Below are 15,990 nucleotides of genomic sequence, written 5' to 3'. Positions count from 1 at the left end.
TTATGAGTCTTTTTCTAGAGAATATTCTTGTTGGGACAACATCCAAATCGAGTCTAATGCTTTGGGAAAGTATGTTAATACAATCCAAAATATATCATTTCGATTCTGACGTGATTCTAAACTCTTTGGTCATTCTAATTTGATACTTAGAATCCATTCGTTTCGTAGAAAATAGGCCATTTCCGAAAAGTATTTTCTCAAAAGTCATTTTCCAGGAAAATGATAATATTTTCTAGTATTCAGCTAAAATCTGAAAATGTTTCGGAAAATATTTTCCGGTGTTCAGTAAAGAAAACATTTTCCGTTCACTAGACTGGTGAGTGCGTGAGCGTAAAGCTCATGGCTCGCCAGATCGACGAGCGCGAGTTTGAGATCGACAAGCTTGAGGTTCACTTAGTCCAACAACTAACCAAGAAAGAAGAAGATGTGAAACAAATAAAAGAAAAATGAAAAAAAAATAAAAAGGAAATTAAAAAAATTCGTATTAAAAAGAAAAAGAAAAGAATAAGAAGAAAGTTGAGGGAGAAGTGATGATTTGTAGAGGTGTGAGATAAAAGAGATCAAGTGAAACAAATGTTTTCCAAAACATTTTCCCATACTTTAGAAAACTTTGTTATTTTGATGGAAAACATTTTTCTTAAGAAATTCATTTTCCATTAAATGAACGCCGGAAAATGTTTTCCTAAAAATTATTTTCTGCGAAATGAACGAAACCTTAGCCTCTATGCAGAAATTTAATGTAATCTTAGTTGATTTTTGCTTGAATTTTTGACGTGATCTCTTGCCAAGATGAAAACAACAAAGAAAGGGGGCTTCATATAAAAAAAAAAAAAAAAAAAAAAGAGGATGACGACACAAATGATTCTGAATTTTGGCTTAATGTGTAATATAATCTATAAACTCTTAATTTGTTTAATAAAATTTCAAAACTTTTAATACATGTTCAATTTAGATCTCGAATTATATGAAAATATCCCATGTTATCCTTTCATTAATTCAAGTTTATGGACAATATTAAACATCTTTATATATTTCAAGGATTGAATTGAATAGATATCAAAATTTTAGAGACCATAATAAATAATTTAAAAATTCATTGATGATATTGTATATTAAAGAAAATTTCACAGATCATTTGCGTCATTTTCCTTGTAAAGAAAAAAGACAAAAGGGTAGTACGGGAAAAGGACGAAAGGCCATTTTGGGTAGAGAGAAAGGGATGGTTGCCGTTGGATGTGGGGACTTTCCGGGTCAAATGGGGAGTGGATGACCGTGGAGATCGTGACGGTGATGTGGGTGGTGGAACCGTAAAAATGATGGCGGAATCGGGAGGGGAAAGGGATCTCCTCGGCTGGACTGCACATCTTTGCGCCTAATTTAGCGGGCTTTTAGTCAACTTTTGGTCTTTAATTAAAAATTTAATTGTTTTGGCTTCTTTTATTGGGAGATGGAGCACGGATAATTTAAATCCTAAATCAGACATGATAATTGAGAAAAAGGCACGCTTAATTAAATGATTTCAATTAATTCACATTTATCGCACATTAAATTTTAGGGCTTTTGCTGCGTCGGGCAAACTATTAATAAGCGAAAGCAAGTAAAAATCAAAGCTATTTGAAGGTGCTTTGCTTTGTTTGCTTTATTTTGGTTCTTCCGTTTCGATATTTTTCATGATTCTTAGATATATAAAAAGTTCATTAAAATTTTATTTTGGATTTTAAAACTATTTCGAAATCTTTAGTTTTTGAGTGCAGCACACCAAACCTAATTTGCCATCGAATAATACAACACGGCATAATACACCAAAATATAAGGCATGAAAATCGAACACGGCAAAAGTTGAACCATAACTCCATTTTGTTTTTCATTGATTATTTTCCTCTATCGAAGAAACTTTAAAAAAGAAAAAGTGGCAAAGAGCATCGAACATTTTTATTTTTTGCACCGACCATATTTGGCCAACTCAAACGTTACCCACTAAAAGAAGTCTGGTCCGGTTCATCTTTTAAGAAGAATGGTACAAATAATGGTTTTTTTTATTCAAAAAATAAAGGTCAATGATTGCTTAACTAAATAAAGGTTAGTTGAGTAATCACTAATCAGACACATTCATGAATCACCCACTACCTTCTTTGCCATTGGGGAAAATGTCACAAACGGTCTTGAACTTTCATCTAATGCTCAATTTCATTCATGAGCTTTTGATTTGCTCAATTTGATGCATGAACTTTAATCTAATATTCAATTTTATCCATGAGCTTTTGATTTGCTCAATTTAGTCCATGAACTTTCATCTAATGTTCCATTTAGTTCAAAACTATTTGAAAATTGACTAATTTCCCTTTTTTTAATACCAAACTGTTTTTTTATAAATAAAAAAAATACCAAACTGGTTTTTTTTTGGTCGAAAAAATACCACATTTATGCAAAGTAATAAATGTCAATATTTCTTTCATTTCTCCATATTAAAAACAAATGGAAAAATGGACAATAATAATAAATAAAGGTGAATCTTATATTTTAATTTCTTTTTATATATGCAAATTACTTTAATAATGTACAAAAGCCCATCAATCGAATTTTTTTTTTATGGACTTCACCGAAAATGGAAAAATCGATTGATGGGCTTTTGTACATTATTCAAATTATTTGCATATACAAAAAAGAAATCAAAATGCAAGATTTACCTTTGTTTATTATTAGTGTCCATTTTTCCATTTGTTTTTAATATGGAGAAAGGAAAGAAATATTGATCTTTATCACTTTGCATAAATGTGGTACATTATTCAAGTAATTTGCATATACAAAAAAGAAATACCAAACTGGGTTTTTTTTTTTTAAATAGTTTGGTATTTAAAAAAATGGAAATTGGTCAATTTTCAAATAGTTGGGGACTAGATTGAAGAGTAGATAAAAGTTCAGGGACCAAATTGAGCAAATCGAAAGTTCAATGATGAAATTGAATATTAGATTAAAATTCAATGACCAAATTGAGCAAATCGAAAGCTCAAGATGAAATTGAACATTAGATGAAAATTCATGGACTATTTATGACATTTTCCCTTGCCATTGCTCCACTTTCAATAACTACCCACTCAAATAGTGAGGAAAAAGAAAAAAAAAAAAAAAACCACCCACCCACTGAATTTTCTCATCTACTACCAAATCTGACAAATTCTCTTCAGCATATAATCATTCAATTTGCACGTCCTTAATAATTACCCACTGCTTATCCACTTAATTAAATGCTCGCTAAAATTCTTAAAAAAAGAAACATTTTTCTTCGTTCTTAATCTAAGGTTGATTCATTTTATGAAAAACAATTTTCAAGAAATGTTTGCCGGATTTTCTGACAAACATGACCCTTTGACTCACCAATCTAGCAAGGCCCGAGGCCAACGAACATCGAGCTTGCCTTTGGCCAGTTGCTGATCGTTGCTATGGACCAACCAAAGAAGAAAAGGAGGGAAAGAAAAAGGAAATTTAAAATAAAAATAATCAAAATTTTGATTCTTAAATAAAAAATTATAAATGGGTTCTCGTCCTCCAGAGGACATCATCGGGTTTTAGGTTGAAATCATCGAAGTAACGCTGAGGGGGCCATATCGCTTGAGGGGTTGACACAATTTTTCTCCTCAGCTATGGACGAGGGTTGCTTCATCTTCATGAACACCAGGTGTAGACAGAAAACAAGAGAGAAGCAAAGCGTGGGGACGAAATGACGTGAGGTGGGGAACAGCTTGTGGAACAAGTCAAAGCTCCCTTTCTCGTCGGCCACGAACGACTCCTAGAATTGCGCAACCACCTATCCATTGCCGCCTATTTATTAAATCGTACAAGTGACACACCACAAACACCAAGAAGAATGGCATCTTCCGGCAACTCTAGCCTAAGCCCAGGGAGGCGATGCTCCAGCTCCAGCTTGAGCCCAAGCCCTCTCTCGTCACCGCCTCCTAATGGCCACCATGAGGGACAACCCGATGCTGACTTGGGCGATAGCCTGGCCCGACAAGAATAAAGCGTTAGTGCGAGCGAAGGCCATAAAGAGCGTCCCAAAGAAGAGAATAAAATCCGTCAATGCGACCGTCTTGAGGCGGCCAATCCTGTCGACGATCTGCTTGCTTCGATGAACGATGAAAAATTCAACGTGGCGGCCTGTACATCAATGAATTGCTAAAAGATCCATTTTTCTTTTTTAATGAACGTGGGTGCCTCGCTAAATGCTCCAACAATTAACAATAAGAATTAAAAATAAAACAAGAAAATATCATTTGTTAGTCATAACAATATGAATGGAATCGAGACAGGAAGAAAAGAACTCACAAAAACCCAAAAATATGAGGGCCATGGAAGCTTTGGCAGCTCAACAATGGCCGAGAGGATCGCCGACAAGATTGGCCGCCACAAGACAATTGCATTGACGGCCATTGCTGTGCCGCCGAGCTTCCATGGCCCTCATGTTTTTGGGTTTCTGTAAATTATTTTCTTCCTGTCTCGATTCCATTCATATTATTATGACTGACAAATGATATTTTCTTGTTTTATTTATAATTCTTATTGTTAGTTGTTGGAGCATTTAGCGAAACGCCCGCATTCATTAGAAAAGAAAAACGGATCTTTTAGCAATTCATTGATATACAAGGTGCCCCATTGAATTTTTTCTCGTTCATCGAAGCAACAATGGCTGGGCAGATCGCCGACAAGATCACTACCGCAAGACGATCGCATTGATGGGTTTTATTATCTTCTTTTGGATGCTCTTTATGGCCTTTGCCCGCACTAATGTTTTATTCTTATTGGGCCGGGCTATCGCCCAGGTCAGCATTGGGTTGTCCCTCACGGTGGCCCCTAGGAGGCGGCGATGGGAGAGGGTTGGGCTCGGGTTGGAGCTAGAGCGTCGCCTCCTTGGGCTCAAGTTGGAGCTGTAAGAAAATGCCGTTCTTCTTGGTATTTGTGGTATGTCGCTTGTACTCTTTCGGAAACTTAATAAATAGGCGGCGAGGGATAGGTGGTTGCACAATTCCATAAGTCCGTTCGCGGCCGATGAGGAAGGGAGCTTTGACTAATTCCACGAGTTGTTCCCTACCTCATGTCATTTTGTCCCTATGCTTTGCTTCTCTCTCATTCTTTGTCTACACTTGGTGTTCACGAAGATGAAGCAGCCTTGGTCCACCACTGAGGAGAAAGACTGTGCCAACCCTCAGGTGATATGGCCCCCTTAGCGTTACTTCTATGATCTTAATAGAAATCCTAAAACCTGATGTTGTCCTTTGGAGGACGAGAACCACTTTCCTACTTCAGGGATAGGGCCTTTGTTTGTGAAATTCTAAATGTGATTGTCGCAACCTACCCCTAAGGAGAAGGGAACGGGTTTAAGGGTATTGCCTAAAGGATGAGTTTATAGCCCTTAATTAGGCACGGGCTCTTCCAAGCCCATATCTCGCGTGACATCGAGATATTTTTTTAGAAATTTTGCACAAAATGAGTTGCCATAGCTAGAAACCAAGTGAGGCATTGGAGTGTGTCTCACTTTCTACAGAACCATAAAATCAAGGGTCAGAGACTTGATTACACTAATTGACCAATTATTGTCCTTTTGGTACCTAATCTTGTTCATTTTAACAATGATTTTTCGGCAAGCAGTTTGGATTGATTTTATACCTATTCACCAACCCACACAGTGTTGGTCCTTAATTTTTGGGACCGATGACCAATCCCATTGAGCTTGGGACTGAGGACAAGACCAATCTAATGGGTTCGGTTTGGTTCTAGGGTCAACCCGGGACCAACTAATAATTTTTTATTTCATTTTTGAGAATCGGACGAAACCAATGAGTTCGGTCCGATTTCAATGTCAACTTAAGACTAAGCAATAATTTTTTATTTCATTTTTGTACTCTTTGAAAGGGCAATTGATGACTGTATCAACTCAATGGGTTCGATGATGAGTGAGGTCAGCTAAGAAAGGCAAGCGGCGCGAGTGACTCAAAGCGAGTGAGACGAGTGTCGAGAGGAGAAGTTGTTTCTTTCGATTTTGGCAAATTGAAGACTAAGAAGACAAATAAGAGAAGTGAATGAATACTAGAGGGGGGTACCGTGAGGAGTTGTTTATACCTTTTTGGATGCCGTGAGAACTCTTCTCACAAACATTTTTCTCTTTTGTAAATTATGACTATTGACGCCATAAAAGACATTAAAAATTTAAGTTATTAAAGAATAATGTAAAATTACTTGAATTTCTTACTAAAGAGTTATTTAATATTGTTGACACCGTTTATTTTAATATTTTCTCTCTATAAAATTATAAATAATATATTAGATATATTTATTCAGGGTTAGTCCGGATTGGACCGACTTGGAACTTTGATCGATGACCGACTCGCACAATGCTGATCTAGAAATTCTAGAACTAGGGATCGACCCAATCTCTCTGAAAACCGGACTAGGATTGACAGGGGTTGGGCGGTCGGTCTAGGTTAAACCCCGGACCGATGCTCACCCCTAAAATCAACCGTTGTCCATTTTACATTCTCCTAATTCTATCCCTAAATGCAACTGCATCGTTGCACTTCTGTAACTCAAAACAACTGAACATGATAGTAATTCGATTTTTCCCTTCCATTTACAAAAGCAAAAAAGTTGCAAAAAAGATTCGATTTTTTTCCAAAAATCTGCAAACACAGCCACCTCCTCGCCACATTCACACCGTCTTTCTTATCACGTCATAAACAAAACGGAAACAGAGCTACTCCAAATCAGACCACGCAAAAGGACCGAAAATCGCGGAGAGCAATTTATAGGAGTCAGTTACCCGTCCATACGCATTGATGTCGAGGCCATTGGCGAGGAGATCGGCCATGTCTTTCTTCAGGAACTTCTGCGTCGCCTGCCGCTTCCTCCGTATGACATCGATCCTCGACCTCGTCAGCTTGATCAGCGATTTGCTGCCAAAACAAGCACCGGGGCAAAAAAGTCACGGCCCCCGAACACCAACCGAAACGGCAACGCGGCCACGACGCGCGGAGCAACAACAGCACGCGCAAAAGAGAAAAACCGGAGAGAAGGAAGAGATCTGAGAAGCTCACCACTTGGCGGCGAAGCCGCGACGGAGCAAGCCGTCCAGCATCGTTCCGGCGGCGGCGGCGCGGGGCTCGTCTCCTCGGCGAGCGACGATCACCGAGTCGGGGCGAGTCGGGGCGGGAGCGACTCAGCAATGCAGCATGCTCCGTCGATGCAGATCGAGTTCGGCCATGGAAGAGAGAGAGAGAGAGAGAGACTGAGAATGCACGGTAACGTCTGCTCTATCTGTTAGAGAGAGAGAGAGGGGATGGGTCAGTAAGCACGCTTTTAAAAAAAAAACGGGCTCAACTCAGTGAGTGGGACGGCGAGCGGAGATGGAAGTTACAACCCCCCAAACCCCACGTTCTTAATTTTTTTTTGGAAGGATCTGTGGTCAATCAAAAATTATCAGTGTCAAATATAGAAAAAATTCTTAGGTCATTATTAGGCTCTATTTGTTCCACAAAAATGAACAATTTAAAAAATATTTTCTTAAAATGACCGCTTGTGTCTATTGAAATAATTGATTTGTATAGAATGTCTTCATTATTGACAATATGTTTTCGATAAAAATATTTTTCGTTTATTTATTTTCGTAAGTGATATAAGATATTATTTTTATGAAAATATTTTTCATATATTTTATTACCTTAAATAATGATTTTCATGAGTGTCTTATTTCTAGAAAATATTCTTGTTGGGATAGCGTCCAAATCGCATCCAATGCTTTGGGAAAGTATGTTAATACAATCCAAAATATATCATTCCGATTCTGATGTGATTCTAAACTATTTGGTCGTTCTAATTTGATACTTAGCCTATGTGGAAATTTAATGTAATCTTAGTTGATTTTCGCTTTAAGTTTCTAACGTGATCTCTTGCCAAGATGAAAACAAAAGTTGAAGGGGGGGCTTCATATAAAAAAAAAGGATGACCGCACAAATGATTTTGAACTTTAGCTTAATATGCAATATAATCTATAAACTCTTGATTTTTTAAATAAATTTCAGAACTTTTAATACATATTCAATTTAAGTCTCGAATTATATAAAAATATCCTATGTTATTATTTCATTAATTTAAGTTTATGCACAATATTAAATATCTTTATATATTTCAAGGATTGAGTTGAATAGATATCAAAATTTTAGAAACCATAATAAATAATTTAAAAATTCATTGATTACGTTGTATATTAGAGAAAATTTCACGGCGTCATTTTTCCGGTAAAGAAAAAGGGCAGAAGGGTAGTACGGGAAAAAGGACGAAAGGCCATTTCGGGTAGAGAGAAAGGGATGGTTGCCGTTGGATGTGGGGACTTCAGCGGGTCAAATGGGGAGTGGATGACGATGGAGATCGTGACGGTGATGTGGGTGGTGAAAACGTAAAAATGATGGCGGAATCGGGACGGAAAAGGGATCTCCTCAGCTGGACCGCACATCATTGCGCCTAATCTAGCTGGCTTTTAGTCAACTTTTGGTCTTTAATTAAAAATTTAATTGTTTTGGCTTCTTTTATTGGGAGATGGAGCACAAATAATTTAAATCCTAAATCAGACATGACAAACGAGAAAAAGGCACGCTTGATAAAATGATTTCAATTCATTCACATCTATTCACAATCTGCACATTAAATTTTAGGGCTTTTTTTTTTTTTTTTTTTTTTTTTTGATCCGGAAACTCGGAAACCCGTCTTATTAACACGTAGTCTCGATAGGCCTGAGATGACAAAAGTAAACCCTGGGGCCCTACAGGAGGACCCACCACCACCTCTCCCTCCTAAAAAGAGTCGGTGGGTCCCCCCACGGTGGGAAAGACTTATCAGCAGAGTCACCACGACCGATGATTAGAGCTTTTGTTGCATCAGGCAAACTATTAATAAGTGAAAGCTAGTAAATATCAACTTATGAGTACAAACACTCAGTGCTAGATTTCTCTAGCTCACTAAGACACTTTTTTTTTTTTTTTTTGTGTTTTTTCTCTTTTGATCACACATCGTAATGCTCATAAACCAAGACAGGTAATTAAGAATAGCTTTAGATTTTTGAATTTCAAATTCAAATTTCCTTTCACTTCTTGATCGAATGATCTCCTTTAAATACTTCTCATGCCGCATTAGCTATTGACATTCTTTTGAAGAAATTTCTTCCAATCAAACCGTTAGACATAATTTTTCAAAGAAATTTTGTGACATTGAAAATTGGCATAGAATTTCCAATTGATTCTGGAATTTTCGAGCCTTCAAAATCAGACTCCGATTTGGACCCGTACTTGCCATCCTTCGGGGGTTTAACATTTGGCTTAACATAAGGAGGCTTAACATAAGGAGGTGGCAGAGGACTTTTGCAGTAGGACCTTTCTATATCTCCTCTCCTGGCCTTCCTCAATGAGTTAGCAGCATGGTCTTCATTGCCATTATTGTCATTAGCAGACGGGGCATCCTTAACATTGGTCTTTATGTAGGTTCCAGCAGAACTAGGCATTGTGCCTTGTTTCCAGTGAAGTGAACCATCCCCGTGCTCCCTTTCTAGGACAGTTCTCTCCCTTCTGTTCTGGTACTTCAATCCACCAGCGGCATCTTTATATCCTGTTTCATGAGATTTTATTGGTTTTGGGCTACTATCCTCCTCAATTTTATAAGAGCTGTGACCAAGCCTTCCTCGTTGAGTACCGTTAGTGTCCTTATGTCGTCTTTCATGAGATGAAGCACCAGATTTAACTTGTTTCAAGCTAGTACCCTCCTCAGCTTTATCAGAGGCGAGACCAGGCCTTCCTTGTTGAGTATCATGATCATCTTTCCTCGAGATAACATCCTCAAACTCATTCCACTTGTTGCCAGTTGATTCAAGCTTTGGTTGAGGATTGAGGTCATTTCTTCTAAAGCCACTGGCTCCCATGTTATTACGGAACCTCTGCCCTTCATCCACTTCTTCAAAACTTTGCTTTGGAGTGGCATGGGAAAGAAGTCCTTGATCTTTTGGTTGCTCCTGCAAGACACACAAACAGAGTCAGGATATGAATAGATGCACTTGGAAAATACGTCTTAGCTGTTCATGTAAGGATAGTCTAACACTCGAATACAACAAAAGCGCAAGAGCGTACCTGGACAGTCGAAGAGTTTCTGGACATTCTCTGTTCAAAAGCTCTTGCATCCCACCTTATCGAAAACTCTGTTGCTATGTCTTGCATTAGCTTAACTTTCTTTTCCAGTGTAGAAGGCTTTCCGGCTAATTTATTGGAAAACTGAGAGTATTTCAGGTAATTAGTAATATAGCAAACCTGCACATTAATAGCTTAGCAAGCATTATCTGAGGTAGGGTGTACCTCTTGATCTATGAAACAGTCCAAGGAATTTCCATATCTCTCTTGGAAACTATCCCTAAGGTCGCGCAACTCTGGCAAATCAGAAAATCTTGCAGCAGCAAACATCAGGGACGATACAGCCTCTCGACATTCCTCTGGGCATTCACTGAAAGGAACAATGCGATAAATGAAAAATTATCTTAGCTAACAATGCTTCAGTCTAGTGTAGAACAGCAAGAATGGTATTTGGTCAGAAGAGTAAGAAGCAACATGCTAAAGTTCTAGTGGAGTTTATAGCCAGGTACTTCCTGACAAAACATTTAACTAATAACAATAAGGTTTTTATTGTCGGTATCCAAGTGGTAAGATTTGACATCATGGAAATCGTCACCCTTTTTGTCTTGGGCTTTTCTTTCTAGAGTTTCAGTTGATATCAAAAAAAAAAAAAAAATCTCAACAGAGATGTTTAACAGCTAGGAAGAAATAGACAGAGGAGAAAGTAGTCTTTCGCAGCCAAACACCAATAGAAACTGCAATGCAATACCTGGAAAAAAACAAAAAATGCAAATTTCATATGCCACGAACTTCTTAAAGGTGTGGTCGTTCATCAGAATGCTTGCTTTGGGAAGAGCAACAGCATCTGCACAGACGCATCAGTGACTTGCTACATGGCAGCGGCAGTTGCTCATGAGCATCCCTAACTGATGTCATTTATCACTCGCGCGTTCCACAAGACTGGAGCAACTTAATTGTTGCAGTCTATGTACTAAGTGACGTGGTTGCAGATACCAACATGAGGATTTGGGGACCAAATTTATTTACAGGAGATGATTGGCAAATGTGGATTTAAAATTCTCCAGACTCTACTTCATCATATGTCCTCACAATTGAAAAGAGCCGCATCTCTATTCCACGGGAAAGTAAGAGTAGTTGAGTTAAAGAGCTATGGAGTGCAATTCTTCTAAAAAAAGATGGAAATTTTTCCATGAATTACTTGCTAACGTAGGGCAATATCCTTGGAGTTGAAGGTCATACCTCTGCTTTTTCATTGTCGACATTTGCTTCAACAAGACCTCGCAAAACCGATCGACATCATCATAGCATGACGAGAGCGTCAATTCAACCAGAAGTCCTTCAGCCTGCCCCGGCAATCACCACAGAGATTACTTATTTAAGTCGGAGCTACCGAATACACCAATATTAAGCACAATACCAAAAGCCATCGACATCCACTAAAGAACTATGGCAAAATCAACCGTTGTCCATTTTACATTCTCCTAATTCTACCCCTAAATGCAACTGCATCGTTGCACTTCTGTAACTCAAAACAACTTAACATGATAGTCATTCGATTTTTCCCGTCCATTTACAAAAGCAAAGAAGTTCCAAAAAAGATTCAAATTTTTCCAAAAAATCTGCAAACATAGCCACCTCCTCGCCACATTCACACCGTCTTTCTTTACTGGGGACTATCACACCATAAACAAAATAGAAACAGAGCTACTCCAAATCAGACCACGCAAAGGACCGAAAATCACGTAAAGCAAATTGTAGGAGTCAATTACCCGGCCATAAGCGTTGGTGTCGAGGCCATTGGCGAGGAGATCGGCCATGTCTTTCTTCAAAAACTTCTGCGTCGCCTGCCGCTTCCGCCGTATGACATCGATTCTCGACCTCGTCAGCTTGATCAGCGATTTGCTGCCAAAACAAGCACCGGGGCAAAAAGTCACGGCCCCGGAACACCAACCGAAACGGCACCGCGGCCACGACGCGTGGAGCAACCACAGCTTTCCCCCACACAGCACGCGCGAAAGAGAAAAAACGGACAGAAGGAAAGAGATCTGAGGAGCTCACCACTTGGCGGCGAAGCCGCGACCGAGCAAGCCGTCCAGCATAGTTCCGGCGGTGGCGGCGCGGGGCTCGTCTCCTCGGCGAGCGATGATCACTGAGTCGGGGCGAGTCGACGCGGGGCGCGGGAGCGACTCAGCAATGCAGCATGCTCCGTCGATGCAGATCGAGTTCGGCCATGGAAGAGAGAGAGAGAGAGAGACTGAGAATGCACGGTAACGTGAGCGCGCCTTTTAAAAAAAAACTGGGCTCAACTTAGTGAGTGGTACGGCGAGCGGAGGTCGAATTTACGATAATGACCTCGCCCCCCCCACGTTCTTAATTTATTTTTGGAAGGATCTAGGTCAATCTAAAATTATCATTGTCAAATATAGAAAAAATCTTAGGTCATTATTAAGCTCTTTTTGTTCCACAAAAATGAATAATTTTAAAAAAAATTTTCTTAAAATGACTGCTTGTGGGTATTGAAATAATTAATTTATATAAAATTTCTTCATTATTGATAATATATTTTCGATGAAAATATTTTTCGTTTATTCATTTTCGTAAGTGATATAATATATTATTTTTATGAAAATCTTTTCAAATCTTTTATTACCTTAAATAATGATTTTCACGAGTTTTATTTATAGAGAATATTCTTGTTGGGACAGCATCCAAATAAGTCTAATGCTTTGGGAAAGTATGTTTATACAATTCAAAATATATCATTCCGATTCGACGTGATTCTAAACTCTTTGGTCATTCTAATTTGATACTTAGCCTCTATGTGGAAATTTAATGTCATCTTAGTTGATTTTCGCTTGAATTTTTTGACGTCATATCTTGCCAAGATGAAAACAAAAGCCGAGGGAGGCTTCATATAAAATAAAATTAAAAAAAAAAAAGGATGACAACATGAATAATTCTGAATTTTGTGTTAATATGTAATATAATCTATGAACTCTTAATTTTTTTAATAAAATTCCAGAACTTTTAATACATATTCAATTTAGATTTCGAATTATATGAAAATATCCCATGCTTTGTTATTTTATTAATTCAAGTTTATGGACAACATTAAATATATTTATATATTTCAAGAATTGAATTGAATAGATATCAAAATTTTAAAGACCATAATAAATAATTTAAGAATTCATTAATTACATTGTATATTAAAGAAAATTTCACGAATCATTTGCGTCATTTTCCTTGTAAAGAGAAAAGGTAGAAGGGTAGTACAGGAAAAAGGCGAAAGGCCATTTCGGGTAGAGAGAAAGGGATAGTTGCCGTTGGATGTGGGGACTTTGCGGGTCAAATGGGGAGTGGATGACGATGGAGATCGTGACGGTGATGAGGGTGGTGAAACCGTAAAAATGATGGCGGAATCGGGACGGGAAAGGGATCTCCTCGGCTGGACCGCACATCTTTGCGCCTAATTTAGCGGTCTTTTAGTCAACTTTTGGTCTTTAATTAAAAATTTAGTTGTTTTGGCTTCTTTTATTGGGAGATGGAGCACAGATAATTTAAATCCTAAATCAGACATGATAATTGAGAAAAGGCACGCTTGATTAAATGATTTCAACTAATTCACATCTATCGCACATTAAATTTTAGGGCTTTTGTTGCATCAGGCAAACTATTAATAAGCGAAAGCAAGTAAAAGTCAAAGCTATTTGAAGATGCTTTGCTTTGTTTGCTTTATTTTGGTTCTTTTGTGTCGATATTTTTCATGATTCTTAGATATATAAAAAGTTCATTAAAATTACCACCGGCCGTGGTGGCTTCGCTGGGTAGGTTTCAGGTTTCCAACGAGGAGGTTTGGAGTTCGAAGCCCCTTCAACGCAAGTTGAAGGGAGGCTAGTGGATTGCCGCGTGACGTCTTAAGTGGGTTGTCGGGGGTGGTGGGTCCTCCCGCTTACGCAGCCCCTAGGTTTACCCCTCCGGCTGCCGGCTGTGCGAGGGGTTCTTGGGTCACAAAAAAAAAAGTTCATTAAAATTTTATTTTGGACTTTAAAACTATTTCGAAATCTTTATTTTTTGAGTGTAGCACACCAAACCTAATTTGCCATCGAATAATACAACACATCATAATACACCAAAATATAAGACATTAAAATCGAACACAACGAAAGTTGAACCATAACTCCATTTCGTTTTTCATTGATTATTTCCCTCTATCAAAAAAACTTTAAAAAAGAAAAAGTGGCAAAGAGCATCAAACATTTTTATTTTTTGCGCCTATCATATTTGGCCAGCTCAAACGTTACCCACTAAAAGAAGTCCGATCCAGTTTATCTTTTAAGAAGAATGGTACAAATAATGGTTTTTTTTTTTTAATTTGAAAAATAAAGGTCAGTGATTACTTAACTAAATAAAGGTTAGTTGAGTAATCACTAATCGACACATTCATGAATCGCCCACTACCTTCTTTGCCATTGAGGAAAATGTCACAAACGGTCTTGAACTTTTATCTAATGTTCAATTTGATCCATGAGCTTTTCATTTGCTCAATTTGATCCCTGAACTTTCATCTAATGTTCATTTTCATCCCTGAGCTTTCGATTTGCTCAATTTAGTCCATGAACTTTCATTTTCATCCCTAAGCAAATTGAAAATTCAAGGATGAAATTGAATATTAGATGAAAGTTTATGGACCAAATTGAGCAAATTGAAAATTCAAGGATGAAATTGAATATTAGATGAAAGTTCAAGGACCAAGCTTCGACATTTTCCTTGCCATTGCTCCACTTTCAATAACCACCCACTCAAATAGTGAGGAAAAAGAAAAAAAAACCACCCACCCACTAAATTTTCTCCTCTACTACCAAATCTAACAAATTCTCTTTAGCATATAACCATTCAATTTGCACGTCTTTAATAAGTACCCACTACTTATCCACTTAATTAAATACTCGCTAAAATTCTTTAAAAAGACACATTTTTCTTCGTTCTTAATCTAAGGTTGATTCATTTTATGAAAAATAATTTTCAAGAAATGTTTGCCGAATTTTCTGGCAAACATGACCCTTTGACTCACCAATCTAGCAAGGCTCAAGGCCAACGAACGTCGAGCTTGCCTTTGGCCGGTTGTTGGCCATTGCTTGTGGACCAACCAAAGAAGAAGAAGGAGGGAAAGAAAAAATAGAAAGAAAATGAAATTTAAAATAAAAAGAATCAAAATTTTGATTCTTAAATAAAATATTCTATATGGGTTCTCGTCCTCCAAATGACATCATCGGGTTTTAGGATTTCTATTGAGATCATAGAAGTAACGCTGAGGGGGCCATGTCGCTCGAGGGGTTGGCATAGTTTTTATCCTCAACGGCGGACCAGGTTGCTTCATCTTCGTGAATGCCAGAGAACAAGAGAGAAGTAAAGCGTGGGGATGAAATGACATGAGGTGGGGAATGGCATGTGGAACAGGTCAAAGCTTCCTTTTTCGTCGGCTGCAAATGGACTCCTAGAATTGCGCAACCACCTATCCTTCGTTGTCTATTTATTAAGTCCCCGACAAAGTACAAGTGACACACCACAAATATCAAGAAGAATGGCAGCTTCCGACAACTCCAGCCTAAGCCCAAGGAGGCGCTGCTCCAACTCCAGCTTGAGCCTGAGCCCTCTCTTGTTGCCGTCTCCTAGGGGCCCCATGAGGGACAACCCGATGCTGACCTGGGCGATAGCCTGGCCCGATAGGAATAAAGCGTTAGTGCGAGTGAATGCCATAAAGAGCGTCCCAAAGAAGAGAATAAAACCCGTCAATATGACCGTATTGCGACAGCTAATCCTGTTGGCGATC

The 15,990-nt window shown here is 38.3% G+C and overlaps 2 protein-coding genes across 4 annotated transcripts in view; both read right to left on the bottom strand.

Annotated features, from left to right (window-relative positions):
- LOC104436604 overlaps positions 1 to 15,990 on the bottom strand; it is a 34,607-nt gene that overhangs the window by 14,717 nt on the left and 3,900 nt on the right. Inside the window, exons 1-2 of one of the 3 annotated variants that reach the window (XM_039310100.1) lie at positions 7,086 to 7,315; positions 6,812 to 6,944 (exon numbers count right to left, since the gene is read on the bottom strand). In XM_039310100.1, coding sequence (XP_039166034.1) covers positions 6,812 to 6,944; positions 7,086 to 7,126 — 174 coding nt within the window. In that variant the 5' untranslated portion in view covers positions 7,127 to 7,315. Of the gene's footprint in view, positions 1 to 6,811; positions 6,945 to 7,085; positions 7,316 to 15,990 lie in introns of those variants that run through there. The other 2 variants (XM_039310102.1, XM_039310101.1) reach the window with 2 other exon arrangements.
- Positions 9,083 to 12,552, bottom strand: LOC120292135. Its single transcript, XM_039310106.1, has 6 exons — positions 12,216 to 12,552; positions 11,927 to 12,059; positions 11,397 to 11,500; positions 10,383 to 10,527; positions 10,161 to 10,301; positions 9,083 to 10,045 (listed from the first exon to the last, which is right to left on the bottom strand). The coding sequence occupies exons 1-6, from the start codon at positions 12,254 to 12,256 to the stop codon at positions 9,233 to 9,235; spliced, it is 1,377 nt and encodes a 458-aa protein (XP_039166040.1). The 5' UTR covers positions 12,257 to 12,552; the 3' UTR covers positions 9,083 to 9,232.

Source organism: Eucalyptus grandis, chromosome 3, assembly GCF_016545825.1.
Source record: "Eucalyptus grandis isolate ANBG69807.140 chromosome 3, ASM1654582v1, whole genome shotgun sequence".
Taxonomy (NCBI): domain Eukaryota; kingdom Viridiplantae; phylum Streptophyta; class Magnoliopsida; order Myrtales; family Myrtaceae; genus Eucalyptus; species Eucalyptus grandis.
Note: the sequence above shows the minus strand (reverse complement) of the source record. Positions and strands in the feature narration are given on the sequence as shown.